This window comes from Oncorhynchus tshawytscha, linkage group LG21, assembly GCF_018296145.1.
Source record: "Oncorhynchus tshawytscha isolate Ot180627B linkage group LG21, Otsh_v2.0, whole genome shotgun sequence".
Classification (NCBI taxonomy): domain Eukaryota; kingdom Metazoa; phylum Chordata; class Actinopteri; order Salmoniformes; family Salmonidae; genus Oncorhynchus; species Oncorhynchus tshawytscha.
In genome coordinates, this window is record NC_056449.1 from 6,930,437 (window position 1) to 6,948,089 (window position 17,653).

Here is a 17,653-nt window from a genome sequence, read left to right on the forward strand (position 1 = left end):
TTCCAGCGGGTCAGAAGTTTACATTACACAGCTTGGAAAATTCCAGAAAATTATGTCATGGCTACAGATGCTACTGATAGGCTAATTTGACATAATTTGAGTCAATTGGAGGAGTACCTGTGGATGTATTTCAAGGCCTACTTTCAAACTCAGTGCCTCTTTGCATGACATCATGGGAAAATCAACAGAAATCAGCTAGGACCTCGGAAAAATAATTGTAGACCTCCACGAGTCTGGTTTATCATTGGGAGCAATTTCCAAACGCCTGAAGGTACAACATTCATCTTTACAAACAATAGTACGCAAGTATAAACACCATGGGACCACGCAGCCGTCATATCGCTCAGGAAGGAGATGCGTTCTGTCTCCTAGAGATGAACGTACTTTGGTGCGAAAAGTGCAAATCAATCCCAGAACAACAGCAAATGACCTTGTGAAGATGCTGGAGGAAACATGTACAAAAGTATCTATATCCACAGTAAAACGAGTCCAAAATCGACATAACCTGAAAGGCCGCTCAGCAAGGAAGAAGCCACTGCTCCAAAACCGCCATAAAAAAGCCAGACTACGGTTTGCAACTGCACATGGGGACAAAGATTGCACTTTTTGGAGAAATGTCCTCTGGTCTGATGTAAAAAAAGGAACTGTTTGGCCATAATGACCATTGTTATGTTTGGAGAAAAAGGTGGAGGCTTGCAAGCCGAAGAACACCATCCCAACCGTGAAGCACAGGGGTGGCAGAATCATGTTGTGGGGGTGCTTTGCTGCAGGAGGGACTGGTGCACTTCACAAAATAGATGGCATCATGAGGAGGAAAATGATGTGGATATCATATCAACATCTCAAGACATCAGTCAGGAAGTTAAAGCTTGGTCACAAATGTGTCTTCCAAATGGACAATGACCCCAAGCATACCTCCAAAGTTGTGGCAAAATGGCTTAAAGACAACAAAGTCAATGTATTGGAGTGGCCATCACAAAGCCCTGACCTCAATCTTATAGAAAATGTGTGGGCAGAACTGAAAAAGCGTGTGTGAGCAAGGAGGCCTACAAACCTGACTCAGTTACACCAGCTCTGTCAGGAGGAATGGGCCAAAATTCACCCAACTTATTGTGGGAAGCTTGTGGAAGGCTACCTGACATGTTTGACCCAAGTTAAACAATTTAAAGGCAATGCTACAAAATACTAATTGAGTGTATTTAAACTTCTGACCCACTGGGAATGTGATGAAAGAAATAAAAGCTGAAATAAATCATTCACTCTACTATTATTCTGACATGATCCTAACTGACCTAAGACAGGGAATTTTTACTAGGATTAAATGTCAGGAATTGTGGAAAACTGAGTTTAAATGTATTTGGCTAAGGTGTATGTAAACTTCCGACTTCAACTGTACGTACTGTAGATCGGAAACCAAAAATAAGTCAATAGAGCTAACTGGCTAGCTACTAGTACTGTTAGCTAGCCAGATAGCCACAAAGAATTGTTAGTTTGCTACCCACGAAGAATTGACATCTATCTTGCATAATATTAGTTTTAGGTCACTTTTGCCTGTTAAACTATCTGGTTAGCTACATTATTATGATTTACAAATAGCTAGCTGATAGTTACTGTATGAAGTAAAACGATTGCTTTGTGTATGTCTTGCTTCGTCTCTATTAATGCCTCTGGTTCTTGACCATAGGGTAGACCAGTTCCGTGTTCCCCTGTTCCATCTAGTTTATTACTCCTCTATGTAGTTTCTATACCATGTACACGTTTACCATGGTACTACATTTACATTTGAGTCATTTAGCAGATGCTCTTATCCAGACCAATCATCTTATATTTGCTAGGTAAGTCAACCACATATCACATTCATAACACGTTAAACCTCTCCTCAATCACCGAAGGCGAAGTGCTAGTAAGAAAAGAGAAGGGCAATTGTTGGTGCAAGTAACCAGGCAGGGTGTTTTTTGTCTTTGTCCAGCTGGGTCAGATCCTGAGAAGTCCCTTCATGAAGTTTGTGGCTCACGCAGTGTCCTTCACCCTCTTCCTGGGCCTGCTGGTCATCAACGCCTCGGACCGTTTCGAGGGGGTCAGGAACCTGCCCAACGAGACCATCACTGACCACCCTCGCCAGGTGTTCCGGGTCAAGACCACTCAGTTCTCCTGGACCGAGATGCTCATCATGAAATGCGTGCTGGGTGAGTAGGAGAGAGGGAGAAGGGGAGGGGAGTGGGAGAGGGAGAGAGAGAGAGAGATGGGAGGAAGGGAAAGACCGATGAATGGAGAGAGAGGGAGAAAGAGGTTGAAAGAAGGACAGAATGAGAATTCTATTGTTTTACTTTTAGATTTGTGTGTACTGTTGTGTATTGTTAGATATTACTGCACTGTTGGAGTTAGGAACACAAGCATTTCGCTACACCTGCAATAACATCTGCTAAATATGTGTATGTGACCGATAAAATTTGATTTGATGAAGAATGAAAGGGATGGATTAAGAGAGAAAGAAAGGAACAAGGAAGGTTGAAATAGAAAAATAAAAAGAGCTGGTGGAGGGGGCGATTAATGGCAAACATAGAGTTGATGTCGGAAGTTTACATACACCTTAGACTAATCCATTTAAACTCAGTTTTTCACAATTCCTGACATTTAATCCTAGCAAAAAGTCACCAATTTATTTTAAGAATGTGAAATGTCAGAATAATAGTAGAGAGAATGAATTATTTCAGCTTTTATTTCTTTCATCACATTCCCAGTGGGTCAGAAGTTTACAAACACTCAATTAGTATTTGGTAGCGTTGCCTTTAAATTGTTTAACTTGGGTCAAACGTTTCAGGTAGTCTTCCACAAGCTTCCCACAATAAGTTGGGTGAATTTTTGGCCAATTCTTCCTGTCAGTGTTGGTGTAAACTGAGTCAGGTTTGTAGGCCTCCATGCTTGCACACACTTTTTCAGTTCTGCCCACACATTTTCTATAGGATTGAAGTCAAGGCTTTGTGATGGCCACTTCAATACCTTGACTTTGTTGTCCGTAAGACATTTTTTCACAACTTTGGAGGTATGCTTGGGGTCATTGTCCATTTGGAAGACCGGTTTGCGACCAATCTTTAACTTCCTGACTGATGTTTTGAGATGTTGCTTCAATATATCCACATCATTTTCCTCCCTCATGATGCCATCTAGTTTTGTGAAGTGCACCAGTCCCTCCTGAAGTAAAGCACCCCCACAACATGATGCTGCCACCCCCTTGCTTCACGGTTGGGATGGTGTTCTTCGGCTTGCAAGCCTCCACCTTTTCCCTCCAAACATAACGATGGTCATTATGGCCAAACAGTTCTATTTTTGTTTCATCAGACCAGAAGACATTTCTCCAAAAAGTACGATCTTTGTCCCCATGTGCAGTTGTAAACCGTAGTCTGGCTTTTTTATTGCGGTTTTGGAGCAGTGGCTTCTTCTTTGCTGAGCAGCCTTTCAGGTTATGTCGATATAGGACTCGTTTTACTGTGGATATAGATACTTTTGTACTTATTTCCTCAAGCATCTTCACAAGGTCCTTTGCTGTTGTTCTGGGATTGATTTGCACTTTTCGCTCCAAAGTACGTTCATCTCTAGGAGACAGAACGGGTCTCCGTCCTGAGCGGTATGATGTCTGCTTGGTCCCATGGTATTTATACTTGCGTACTATTGTTTGTACAGATGAACATGGTACATTCAGGCTTTTGGAAATTGCTCCCAAGGATGAACCATACCTGTGGAGGTCTACAATTTTTTTTCTGAGGTCTTGGCTGATTTCTTTTGATTTTCCCATGATGTCAAGCAAAGAGGCAGTGAGTTTGAAGGTAGGCCTTGAAATACATACACAGGTACTCCTCCCATTGACTGAAATGATGTCAATTAGCCTATCAGAAGCTTCTATAGCCATGACATCATTTTCTGGAAATTTCCAAGCGGTTTAAAGGCACAGTCAACTTAGTGTATGTAAACTTCTGACCCACTGGAATTGTGATACAGTGAATCATAAGTCAAATAATCTGTCTGTAAACAATTGTTGGAAAAATGACTTGTGTCATGCACAAAGTAGATGTCATAACCGACTTGCCAAAACTATAGTTTGTTAACAAGAAATGTGTGGAGTGGTTGAAAAATGAGTTTTAATGACTCCAACTTAAGTGTACAGTACGTAAACTTCCGACTTCAACTGTATACCCTTCGAGCCATGAGATCAATCACAATAAAAACATCAGCTGGTTTCTCCGCCTCCTCACGCTTTCTCTCGTACCTCTTAACGTAGCAATATCATTAGTGTGTGTGTTTCCAGTAGGGATGGGGAGTGCGTGTGTGTGTGTGAGCTGCTTAGAGTGTGTGTGAGTTGCTTAGAGTGTGTATGAGCTGCTTAGAGTGTGTGTGAGCTGCTTAGAGTGTGTATGAGCTGCTTAGAGTGTGTATGAGCTGCTTAGAGTGTGTATGAGCTGCTTAGAGTGTGTGTGAGCTGCTTAGAGTGTGTATGAGCTGCTTAGAGTGTGTATGAGCTGCTTAGAGTGTGTGAGCTGCTTAGAGTGTGTATGAGCCTGCTTAGAGTGTGTATGAGCTGCTTAGAGTGTGTATGAGCTGCTTAGAGTGTGTGTGAGCTGCTTAGAGTGTGTGTGAGCTGCTTAGAGTGTGTGTGAGCTGCTGCTTAGAGTGTATGTGCTTAGAGTGAGCTGCTTAGAGTGTGTGTGAGCTGCTTAGAGTGTGTATGAGCCTGCTTAGAGTGTGTATGAGCTGCTTAGAGTGTGTGTGAGCTGCTTAGGGTGTGTGTGTGCTTAGTGTGAGCTGCTTAGAGTGTGTGTGAGCTGCTTAGAGTGTGTGTGAGCTGCTTAGAGTGTGTATGAGCTGCTTAGAGTGTGTATGAGCTGCTTAGTGTGTGTATGAGCTGCTTAGAGTGTGTGTGAGCTGCTTAGAGTGTGTATGAGCTGCTTAGTGTGTGTATGAGCTGCTTAGAGTGTGTATGAGCTGCTTAGTGTGTGTATGAGCTGCTTAGAGTGTGTATGAGCTGCTTAGAGTGTGTATGAGCTGCTTAGAGTGTGTATGAGCTGCTTAGAGTGTGTATGAGCTGCTTAGAGTGTGTATGAGCTGCTTAGAGTGCTGCTTAGAGTGTGTATGAGCTGCTTAGAGTGTGCATGAGCTGCTTAGAGTGTGTATGAGCTGCTTAGAGTGTGTATGAGCTGCTTAGAGTGAGCTGCTTAGATGTGTATGAGCTGCTTAGAGTGTGCGTGAGCTGCTTAGAGTGTGTATGAGCTGCTTAGAGTGTGTATGAGCTGCTTAGAGTGTGTATGAGCTGCTTAGAGTGTGTATGAGCTGCTTAGAGTGTGTGAGAGGTGCTTAGAGTGTGTGTGAGCTGCTTAGAGTGTGTGTGAGCTGCTTAGAGTGTGTGAGAGGTGTGCCACCTGAGGGAGACATTGGTCATTTTAATTCTGTGGGCATTCTTTTTAATAAGCCATTTTCTCCATGTTTTGGCTGCGGAGATACACAGGTGTATGTATCTGTGTGCATGTGATACTGTAGTGGTGGTTATGTATTTGTTGATCTCCAAATGTACACTACCGTTCAAAAGTTTGGGGTCACTTAGAAATGTCCTTGTTTTTGAACGAAAAAGCACAAAAAAATAATTGCCTGTTAAAATAACATCAAATTGATCAGAAATACAGTGTAGACATTGATAATGTTGTAAATGACTGTTGTAGCTGGAAACGGCTGATTTTTAATGGAATATCTACATAGGCGTACAGAGGCCTAAAGAAGAGGCGACTCCGGGATGCTGGCCTTCTAGGCAGAGTTGCAAAGATAAAGCTATATCTCAGACTGGCCAATAAAAATTAAAGATTAAGATGGGCAAAGGAACACAGACACTCTGCCTAGAAGGCCAGCATCCCGGAGTCGCCTCTTCACTGTTGACGTTGAGACTGGTGTTTTGCGGGTACTATTTAATGAAGCGGCCAGTTGAGGACTTGTGAGGTGCCTGTTTCTCAAACTAGACACTCTAATGTACTTGTCCTCTTGCCCAGTTGTGCACTAGGGCCTCCCACTCCTCTTTCTATTCTGGTTGTGCTGTTCTGTGAAAGGAGTAGTACACAGCGTTGTACGACATCTTCAGTTTCTTGGCAATTTCTCGCATGGAATAGCCTTCATTTCTCAGAACAAGAATAGACTGATGAGTTTCAGAAGAAAGTTATTTGTTTTTGGCCATTTTGAGCCTGTAATCGCACCCACAAATGCTGATGCGCCAGATACTCAACTAGTCTAAAGGCTGGTTTTATTGCTTCTTTAATCAGCATAACAGTTTTCAGCTGTGCTAACATTATTGCAAAAGGGTATAATAATGATCAATTAGTCTTTTAAAATGATAAACTTCGATTATCTAACAAAATGTGTGTCACGTTTGTTGTATGGAGGAGACCAAGCCGCAACGTGGTAAGCGCTCATACTTATTTTATTAAAGAAAGAACACTGAACAAACTAACAAAACGACCGTGAAGCTATATAAACGAGTGCTGACAGGCAACTACACATAGACATAAGAACCCACAAATACCCTATGGAAATGGATACCTAAATATGGTCCCCAATCAGAGACAACGATAAACAGCTGCCTCTGATTGGGAACCAATTCAGGCCACCATAAAAATACATATCCCTAGACTTACAAAACCCTTAGATATACAAAGAACCCTAGACAAGGCAAAAACTAACATACCCACCCTAGTCACACCCTGACCTAACCAAAATAATAAAGAAAACAAAGATAACTAAGGTCAGGGCGTGACAACGTGCCATTGGAACACAGGAGTGATGGTTGCTGATAGTGGGCCTATGTAGATATTTCATTAAAAAATCTGCCGTTTCCAGCTACAATAGTCATTTACACAATTAACAATGTCTACACTGTATTTCTGATCAATTTGATGTTATTTTAACGGGCAGAAAAATTGCTTTTCTTTCAAAAATAAGACATTTTTAAGTGACCCCAAACGTTTGAACGATAGTGTAGATTTAAAACCCACCCGATATGAATATCAAATCAAATCAAATTTTATTTGTCACATACACATGGTTAGCAGATGTTAATGCGAGTGTAGCGAAATGCTTGTGCTTCTAGTTCCGACAATGCAGTAATAACCAACAAGTAATCTAACTAACAATTCCAAAACTACTGTCTTATACACAGTGTAAGGGGATAAAGAATATGTACATAAGGATATGAATGAGTGATGGTACAGAGCAGCATAGGCAAGATACAGTAGATGATATCGAGTACAGTATATACATATGAGATGAGTATGTAAACAAAGTGGCATAGTTAAAGTGGCTAGTGATACATGTATTACATAAGGATGCAGTCGGTGATATAGAGTACAGTATATACGTATGCATATGAGATGAATAATGTAGGGTAAGTAACATTATATAAGGTAGCATTGTTTAAAGTGGCTAGTGATATATTTACATCATTTCCCATCAATTCCCATTATTAAAGGGGCTGATCTCTTGGAAGTATGTGTTGTGTTAATGTGTGCTCTCTCTCAATTCAATTCAATTCAAGGGCTTTATTGGCATGGGAAACATGTGTTAACATTGCCAAAGCAAGTGAGGTAGATAATATATAAAGTGAAATAAACAATAAAAATTAACAGTAGACATCACACATACATACACACATCTCTCTCTCCCTCAGGTATGATCTGGTCGGAGGTCAAGGAGATCTGGGTGGACGGTCCTAGAGAGTATGTGATGCACTTGTGGAATGTGTTAGACTTCGGCATGTTGTCTATCTTTGTGGCTTCGTTCACCGCTCGGTTCATGGCCTTCCTCAAGGCCTCGAAGGCCCAGCTGTACGTCGACCAGTTTGTCACCGACGAAGACATCCGCAACGCATCACTACCTACAGAGGTAGCTTACTACACCTATGGTTCGTAGAAATATACCGTTGGCATTCTCATTTTCTACCCTTCTGCAAGGGCCTACATTAACGACTGTGGACCGGTGCCCTACCCTTCCCAGTACACTGCTCGCACTCTCTAATCACTGCTGTCATCTTGTGGTGTAAGGCTGTTATGACATGGCTGTTTACAGTAAGCTACGGTCTGCATGCACATGCATATGATAGCCTCCCCACTGTTTAAACATTAGTACTGAAACATCCAACACACGCGATGACGCACTCGGTCACATACCCCAAAGCTGTTGCAATTGTCTGTGTCTGTGTCTGTGTGTGTGTCTGTGTGTGTGTGTGTGTGTGTGTGTGTGTGTGTGTGTGTGTGTGTGTGTGTGTGTGTGTGTGTGTGTGTGTGTGTGTGTGTGTGTGTGTGTGTGTGTGTGTGTGTGTGTGTCTGTGTGTGTGTGTGTGTGTGTGTGTGTGTGTGTGTGTGTGTGTGTGTGTGTGTGTGTGTGTCTGTGTGTGTGTGTCTGTGTGTGTCTGTGTGTGTCTGTGTGTGTGTGTGTTGGTCCTCTCGTTTCTGTGCTTTCCAGAGGTGTTCTGGTGTTCCCCTGGTGTGTATTCAAAGAATAGGGTGTAGATCAGCTTTAATATTGCAGATAGATTGTGGCTTCCATCAATGTAATTGTCTGCATCATTTACAATCCCCCATATATATATTTTGTAAATGTACATATAAATAATATATATAGGGCCTCCCGAGTGGCGCAGTGGTCTATATAGTGGTGTATATATATATATATATATATATATATAATTTATTTATAATTTATTTATTTATTTATTTATTTATTATTTATTATTTTTAACTAATCCTACCATCCCTCCCCTAAATGGAGTAAACTAATGGACAACATCACTTAGGCTTCTACTTCCAGCTTATACATATTACATACATTTTACAGGGAGAATATTTTACAATAGTTATATTTTGTTTGTTTTTAGTCCCATCCTTCAACTACCCTCAACCTCTCCCATCAATCTCTGAATATGCAGTTTTGATTTCTGTTTCCCATATATTTTTTGTATAACAAAAAAATACTCATGTTTAACCTTTCTTTAACTAGACAAGTCAGTTTTTCAACTGTGCTGTTTAACAAAGGTTCTGAACCTACAGTGCATTCGGCAAGTATTCCGACCCCTTCCCTTTTTCTACATTCTAAAATGTAACGTAACTCATAATTCTAAAATGGATTAAACATATTTTCTTCTCATCAATCTACACACAATAAAAACAGAAATCATTTATTTACAGAAGTATTCAGACTCTTTGCTATGAGACTCGAAATTGAGCTCAGGTGCATCCTGTTCCCATTGATCATTCTTCAGATGTTTCTACAACTTGACTGGAGTCCACCTGTGGTAAATTCAATTGATTGGACATGATTTGGGGTGGCAGGTAGCCTAGTGGTTAGAGCATTGGGCCAGTAACCGAAAGGTTGCTAGATCAAATTCCCAAGCTGACAAGGTAAAAATCTGTTGTTCTGCACCTGAACAAGGCAGTTAACCCACAGTTCCTAGGCTGTCCTTGTAAATAAGAATTTGTGACTGACTTTCCTAGTTAAATAAAATTTACATTTTTTTTAGAAAGGCACACATCTGTCAATATAAGTTCCCACAGTTGAGAGTGCATGTCAGAGCACATACCAAGCCATTAGGTCGAAGGAATTGTCCGTAGAGCCCCCGAGACAGGATTGTGTCAAGGCACAGATTTTGGAAAGGGTACCAAAACATTTCTGCAGCATTGAAGGTCCCCAAGAACACAGTGGCCACAATCATTCTTAAATGGAAGAAGTTTGGAACCACCAAGACTCCTCCTAGATCTGGCTACCCGGCCAAACTGAGCAATCGTGGAAGAAGGGCCTTGGTCAGGGAGGTGACCAAGAACCCGATGGTAACTCTGACAGAGCTCCAGAGTTCCTCTGTGGAGATGGGAGAACCTTCCAGAAGGACAACCATCTCTGCAGCACTACACCGATCAGGCCTTTATGGTAGAGTGGCCAGATGGAAGCCACTTCTCAGTAAAAGGCACATGACAGCCCGCTTGGAATTTGTCAAAATGCACCTAAAGGACTCTCAGACCATGAGATACAAGATTCTCTGGTCTGATGAAACCAAGATTGAACTATTTGGCCTGAATGCCAAGCATCACGTCTGGAGGAAACCTGGCACCATCCCTACGGTGAAGCATGGTGGTGGCAACATCATGCTGTGGAGATGTTTTTCAGCGGCAGGGACTGGGAGACTAGTCAGGATCGAGGGAAAGATGAACCAAGCAAAGTACAGCGAGATCCTTGATGAAAACCTCTTCCAGAGTGCTCAGGACCTCAGACTGGGGCGAAGGTTCACCATCCAATAGGACAACGACCCTAAGCACACAGCCAAGACAACGCAGGAGTAGCTTCGGGACAAGTTTCTGAATGTCCTTGAGTGGACAAGCCAGAGCCCGTACTTTAACCTGATCAAACATCTCTGGAGATATCTGAAAATAGCTGTGCAGCGATGTTCCTCATCCACCCTGACAGAGCGTGAGAGGATCTGCAGAGAACAATGGGAGAAACTTCCCAAATACAGGTGTGCCAAGCTTGTAGCTTCATACCTAAGCCTGTAATCGCGGCCAAATGTGCTTCAACACACTGACAACACATAGCAAATATGCTTCAACACACTGACTAAAGGGTCTGAATACTTATGTAAATGTAATATTTTTGTGTGTTATTTGTAACACATTTTTAAAAATGTCTAAGAACCTGTTTTTTGCTTTGTAATTATAGGGTATTGTGTGTAGATTGATAAGGGGGGGGAAAATAATTTAATCAATTTTAGAATAAGGCTGTACCGTCACCAAATGTGGAAAAAGTAAGGGGTCTGAAAACTTTCCGAATGCACATTTTATGGAAACAGTATATTTTACATTTAGTTCTTGTTATTTTTCATCCCACCCTTCAGCTCCACTCAACCCCTCCCATCTATCTCTAAATACCATCCAGTTTGGATTTCTAAGTGTTACACCTTGTCTTTGTATTGCACTACGCAGGCAAGTTGTCCAATACTCGCTCCAAGTTGTCCAATACTCGCTCCAAGTTGTCCAATATTCACTCCAAGTTGTCCAATATTCACTTAAGAGTTTGCTCTCCCCTATCATCAAACAAGTACTAATGAGAAGACGAAGCTCAGCGCTGCTTCCTTTGTCTTAACAGATAGTCACAGTTCATATACACTACAAGCCACTGGGAAACAAACTTTCTCTGTTTAAAATCTTTCTTTCAACTAGCTCTCACAGTCTCACACCAGAATTAGATGTTCATCCATGTTTCTCAAACTTCAAATTGCAAAGTGTTTAAGGTTCCCTTTAGGTATTAACTCCAAATGTTTAGGGTTAAGTTTAGGTATTCATTCATAAATCTTAAACTGGAACTGACAGCGTTTTACCTACTTTGCAGATATGAAACAAACAGACAATCATAATATCAGTCAAAAAATATATAATTCCCAATTTATGCTACAAAACCAACTTCATAAGAGGTTTTAAAAATCGGTTATATTTTCTGCCTAGTGGCGCAGTGCTCTAAGGCACTGCATCGCAGTGTTGCGGTGTCACTACAGCATCGGGTTAGATCCCAGGCTATGTCATTACCGGCCATGACCGGGAGTCCCATAGGGCGGTGCACAATTGGCCCAGCGTTGGGAGGTTTTAGCTGGGGGACTTTACTTGGCTCATCACGCTCTAGGGACTCCTTGTGGCGGGTCAGGCGACTGCAGGCTGACTTCCATCATCAGTTGAACAGTGTTTCCTCCGACACATTGGTGAAGCTGGCTTCCTGGTTAAGCGAGCGGGTGTTAAGAAGAGCGGTTTGGCGGGTCAAATTTCGGAGGACGCCTGACTCGGCCTTCGCCTCTCCTGAGCCCGTTGGGGAGTTGCAATGATGAGACAAGATCTTAATCATGGAAAAAGGGCTACTTTTTTAAATAAACGGTTACATTACCATTCAAAAGTTTGGGGTCACTTAGACATTTCCTTGTTTTTGTCAGAAAAGCAACATTTTTGTCCATTAAAATAACATAAAATTGATCAGAAATACATCAAATTGATCAGAAATGCAGTGTAGACCTAATGTTATAAATGACTATTGTAGCTGGAAACAGCTGATTTTTAATGGAATATCTACATAGGCGTACATAGGCCCATTGTCAGCAGCCATCACTCTTGTGTTCCAATGGCACGTTGTGTTAGCTAATCCAAGTTCATAATTTTAAAAGGCTAATTGATCATTGGAAAACCCTTCTGCAATTATGTTAGTACAGCTGAAAACTGTTATGCTGATGAAAGATGCAATAAAACTGGCCTTCTGTAGACTAGTTGAGTATCTGGAGCATCAGTATTTGTGGGTTCGATTATAGGCTCAAAATGGCCAGAAAAAAATAACTTTCTTCTGAAACTTGTCAGTCTATTCTTGTCCTGAGAAATGAAGGCTATTCCATGCGAGAAATTGCTAAGAAACTGAAGATCTCGTACAACGCTGTGTACTACTCCCTTCACAGAACAGCGTGAACTGGCTCTAACCAGAATAGAAAGAGGAGTGGGAGACCCCGGTGCACAACAGCAAGAGGACAAGTACATTGTGTCTAGTTTGAGAAACAGACGCCTCACAAGTCCTCAACTGGCATCTCATTAAATAGTACCAGCAAAACACCAGTCTCAACGTCAACAGTGAAGAGGCGACTCTTGGATTCTGGCTTTCTAGGCAGAGTTGCAAAGAAAAAGCCATATCTGACTGGCCAATAAAAAGAAAAGATTATGATGGGCAAAAGAACACAGAGGAACTCTGCCTAGAAGGCCAGCATCCCAGAGTCGCCTCTTCACTGTTGAGCACAGAATAACTATTCAACACTCAACACCCGTTGAATATGGCCAGTGTCATTCAACGTTGGCAAAACAGCATAATTAAATTGTTGCCAGCAGCACAGTTGCAGTCACCAACATAAAAACAGCCTAACCAGCTCTGCTAGGGCAAGTAAAATGGTCAGAGTGAGCTGTTCTCTCATTTGTGTCTGGAAGTAGCTAGCAAGCTAGCCAACGTTAGCCAGTTAGCTTGGGTGCTTGACTGCTGTTGTTAAGACAGAAGGCTTTGATCAACCCTACTCAACCAGAACGTCCAGTGTGTTCTCTGAACACTCCTTAGAGATGGGCGGGGCTAAAGCTTAAGAGGGTGTGAACGATGCTGACTGGATGTAGACAAAGAAGAGGTCTCCAGTAGGTGTCCTATAATATTCAAAGGCCATTTTCTCAAAAGTGGGGTTACAAGTTTATCAACTTTCAAAGCAGAATTACCTCCCACTGTTCCTCAACTGTTGTGTGTGACGTACCCTTTTCTAGCTCTGTGTCTCTACTTTTATCCAATGTAAAAAATAAAAATATAACATTTCAAGTTTTGCTACATTAAACTGGGTGTACATGAGATTTCATGTTGCTAAAATGCTGTCTGTTCCACTTTAATGTTAGGCATTAACTCTGAATTGTTAAGGTAAAGGTCAAGGTATGGGATAGGCTTAAAACAAAAGTCACAAAAACAACATTCTATCACTGGATTTGAACTTGTAACCTTTGGAATCAGAGGCAGGTGCCTACATTTATCTGCCATCCCTGCCCACAACGCCCTAGCAGCGCACAATTTGCCCCTTGTGGCCGGTTTTCATATCATCTCCCGACATCCTCAGACATGGATGGACGTCAAATACTGACTTATCATGGGGTGACCTGGCTGCTTTCTTAATTTGGTTACTCTTCTCTTTTCCACACACTCTTCTCTTTTTCACATTCTCTCCCTACGGTTTGTCTCAGCCAGGAATAAGTGGCGTCCATCGGACCCCCAGATCATCTCAGAAGGTCTGTATGCCATTGCTGTGGTGCTGAGTTTCTCCCGCATCGCCTACATCCTGCCAGCCAACGAGAGCTTCGGCCCCCTCCAGATCTCCCTGGGCCGGACGGTGAAGGACATCTTCAAGTTCATGGTCATCTTCATTATGGTGTTTGTGGCCTTCATGATCGGCATGTTCAACCTCTACTCGTATTACCTAGGAGCCAAGTACAACCCTGCCTTCACCACGTGAGTGAGAAAATACAATACACATCCTGCACACACACACACTGAAACACACACAAATGGAAGATTAGTGAGATGAGTGAAACACATATTTGGAGGGAGAGGGGGGGGGGGGGTCAAGTGACATGTTATTTAGGAAAGATACTGGTGGAATCCCACAAGGTCACCTTTCTTTCAAAGCTCTTTTCTGACAGGACAGGTGGAAGTAGTGTCTGGCTACATCTCTGTCCAGTTTATCAGTGGAAATCCACTATGATGTTTTCTGGAACCAGCTGGTCCTTTCACATCAGTGATGACAGGCACATTTACTTTTATTTAATGTCCGCCTGTGGATTTTATAGCAACGTCGCAAAGTGATCAGTCTTTATCCTGTGGCAGGCTCGTTTAAGAACCATTTGTCAACATTTATCTCAGAGAAAGAAGACACACACTCATTCAGACACAGTCCTCTTCCCTCCTCTCCTCTCAGAATGTACTTTTACCACTTTAAACTAGAGACACATTATCATTTGATCATTCTATCACTCTTTCTGAAACTGAAACTTCCCACTCAATCATCTCAGTCACTTTGCTAATGGATTTTGGGTCCAGCCTGTCCGTCTGTCTCAGTCAGTCAGTCAGTCAGTCAGTCAGTCAGTCAGTCCTTTTTTATGAGTTTGAGAACTCCTCTGTTCCATCTGTGTGTAGTGAAGTAGAACCACAGAGAACGGTGGAGTCTGGGATGGGTTCTGCTTGGCTGATCACATAGAACCACCAGTCTGCTGAGGCGGTACCGGTACAAACGTCGGACTCATCACTTCTACTCCCTACAGCGGATATTCAGTTTTAGGCCTCTGTCTTGGACTCTAAGACCTGAATGGTACCCTCAAGGGCTGCGTTCACACAGCACACTCAACTTTTTTCCACTAATTGGTCTTTTTGACCAATCACATCAGATCTTTTAACATCAGCTCTTTTTTTGGGAAGCTGATCTAATTGGTCAGAAGACCAATCGAAACGTAGCCTGTGTTGACTTTACCTTGAAACACAGTTGGGATTTGTTTCCGATGTCAGTTTTGAGGAATCCAGCTGATATATAATTCCACTTGAATTCATAGTAACCTATCAACCAGTGAGCTGTTCTGTATGAATTCTACCATTCACAAGTTCTTACTGGTACCACAAGGGGTCACTATGACTCCAATTACTAATGGAGTCAGAAAAGACCATAACAGAAGTCACGTTTTCCAGGTGGAATTTACATCAATCATTTACCTGGTAAAGAAAAGGAGTGGGTTGGACTGTATCTTAGGCTAGGTTGAGGAGTGATATTGCAGGTCAGAATACAGGAATGTTGGTGTAGGACAAGGTTTCCAGTGCAGGGTATTCATTTATTAACTAACTAACGAAGGCCCAGCACAAGGACACAAGAGCCCGTGGGGTCCCGGGGGGGAATTGAGATATTGAATGGGTCTTCAGTTCTGGAGGATACAAAAGAGAGGATATATTAGCATATATACGAAGTGTCATAACTAATAGGAGAATGTAGAAAAGTATAACACACAGGAACAAAGGACATCACTGGTAACTAAAGAATTCCCCAAACCATCACACTACCACCACCATGCTTAACCGTTGGTATGAGGTGGAATATAGTGTTTGGTTTTCGCCAGACATAATGGGACCCATCTCCTCGAAAAAGTTGATTCAAGTCTGCCAAAAAGCACCTGGAAGATCATCAAGACTCTTGGAAGAATGTTCTATGGACAGATGAGTCAAAAGTATAACTTTTTGGATGACATGGGCCCCATTATGCCTGGTGAAAACCAAACACTGCATTCCACGGTAAGAACCTTGTACCAACGGTGGTATAGTGAATCTTTAGGGATGCTTTGCATGAGAGAATGTCAAGAGTGTGCAAAGCTGTCATCAAGGCAAAGGGTGGCTACTTTGAATAATCTCAAATTGAAAATATATTTGGATTTGTTTCACACTTTTTTGGTTACTACGTGATTCCATACATGTTATTTCATAGTTTTGATGTCTTCACTATTATTCTATAATGTAGAAAATAGTAAATGAAAAAAAATGAGTAGGTGTGTCCAAAATGTTGACTAGTACTGTATATATATATATATATATATATATATGTGTCTATGTGTATATATACAGGCTAGGAAGTTATCATTATACAGTCTCCAAACATGAAAAGGCACTTACTTAAACTCAGGTATGCACAACATGGACTGCGTTTAGACAGGCAGCCCAATTCTGATATTTTTTCACTAATTGGTTTGAAAAGATCTGATATGACTGATAAAAAATGATCAGAATTAGGCTGCCTGTCTAAACTCAGCCATGGACAGGAAAGGGAAAACACTGGGGCTGCCCTATTCACCAAACACTAAGGAAAACACACGCTGCTTTATACCAGAGGAATGGGAGCGGAATGTTGATTAGCAGAGTGATTTCAGGTGTGGTGAGTTGGCAGGAAAGGGGGAAGTCCAGAGAGAGGATAATTGGAAAGTTGGTTGAATTTGCATGATGCTTCAGAACAGTTGGTTTAGACGTGTGTGTGTGTGTGTGTGTGTGTGTGTGTGTGTGTGTGTGTGTGTACGTACGTGCATGTATCTGCTATCTCTCTGTGTTCTTGAGTATAACAGACATGGCAGCTTCTGATGGAGGATGGTAGTGAGGGCAGGTTTGATGGCTCCGGTGCTGATTGAGGGAGGCAGGTGGTGGTGATAACGATACCCCAGGAGGAAGCACTCTGAGTGGGGGCTGTGGAGAGGGTGAAGGCGGTTCTTTGGAGGATGGCTGGAGGGTTCAGGCAGTGAAGGTACAGCTGGAGTAGGCCTAATGAAGACTGTATGCCCTAATGGCTACTATTCTGGCCTCCAGAACCCAACACACTGACCTACTCACTCACACACAAAAGCACACATATTATTTCTCACACACACACACACACACACACACACACACACACACACACACACACACACACACACACACACACACACACACACACACACACACACACACACACACACACACACGGCAGGTTATTAGGATTCTCAGCTAGGCACCTCTGGAGAAGCAGTAGGCCTGTCTCTATGTTCTAGTCAGCCATGCATTAGTACACTGCTGTACAGACCTGACTGCCAGACGAGAGGAGAGTAATGGAGAGATACAGGAAAGGGGGAGGGGTGGAGTCAGGAAGTAGAAGATAGAGGGAGGACGGAGTCTATTTGAGGAAAATAGAAAGCGTCAGCGAGTAGAGGAGAAAATAGAGGAGGGCAAATTTGACAGAGGAGGAAGATAAACAAATGAGATAAAAGCAAGAGGAAAGGAGGAATGAGTATGAGTGAAGAGAGGGGGATGGAGAGACTAGAGGGGGATGGAGAGACTAGAGGGGGATGGAGAGACTAGAGGGGGATGGAGAGACTAGAGGGGGAAGGAGAGACTAGAGGGGGATGGAGAGTCTAGAGGGGGATGGAGAGACTAGAGGGGGAAGGAGAGTCTAGAGGGGGATGGAGAGTCTAGAGGGGGATGGAGAGACTAGAGGGGAAGGAGAGACTAGAGGGGGATGGAGAGACTAGAGGGGGAAGGA

The 17,653-nt window shown here is 42.5% G+C and overlaps 1 protein-coding gene across 1 annotated transcript in view; it reads left to right on the forward strand.

Moving 5' to 3' along the window:
* The window catches only part of LOC112235884 (short transient receptor potential channel 7-like), a 62,302-nt gene that overhangs the window by 18,367 nt on the left and 26,282 nt on the right, over nt 1-17,653 (forward strand). Inside the window, exons 4-6 of the mRNA XM_042302843.1 lie at nt 1,970-2,186; nt 7,697-7,930; nt 13,800-14,064. Coding sequence (XP_042158777.1) covers nt 1,970-2,186; nt 7,697-7,930; nt 13,800-14,064 — 716 coding nt within the window. The remainder of the gene's footprint in view (nt 1-1,969; nt 2,187-7,696; nt 7,931-13,799; nt 14,065-17,653) is intronic.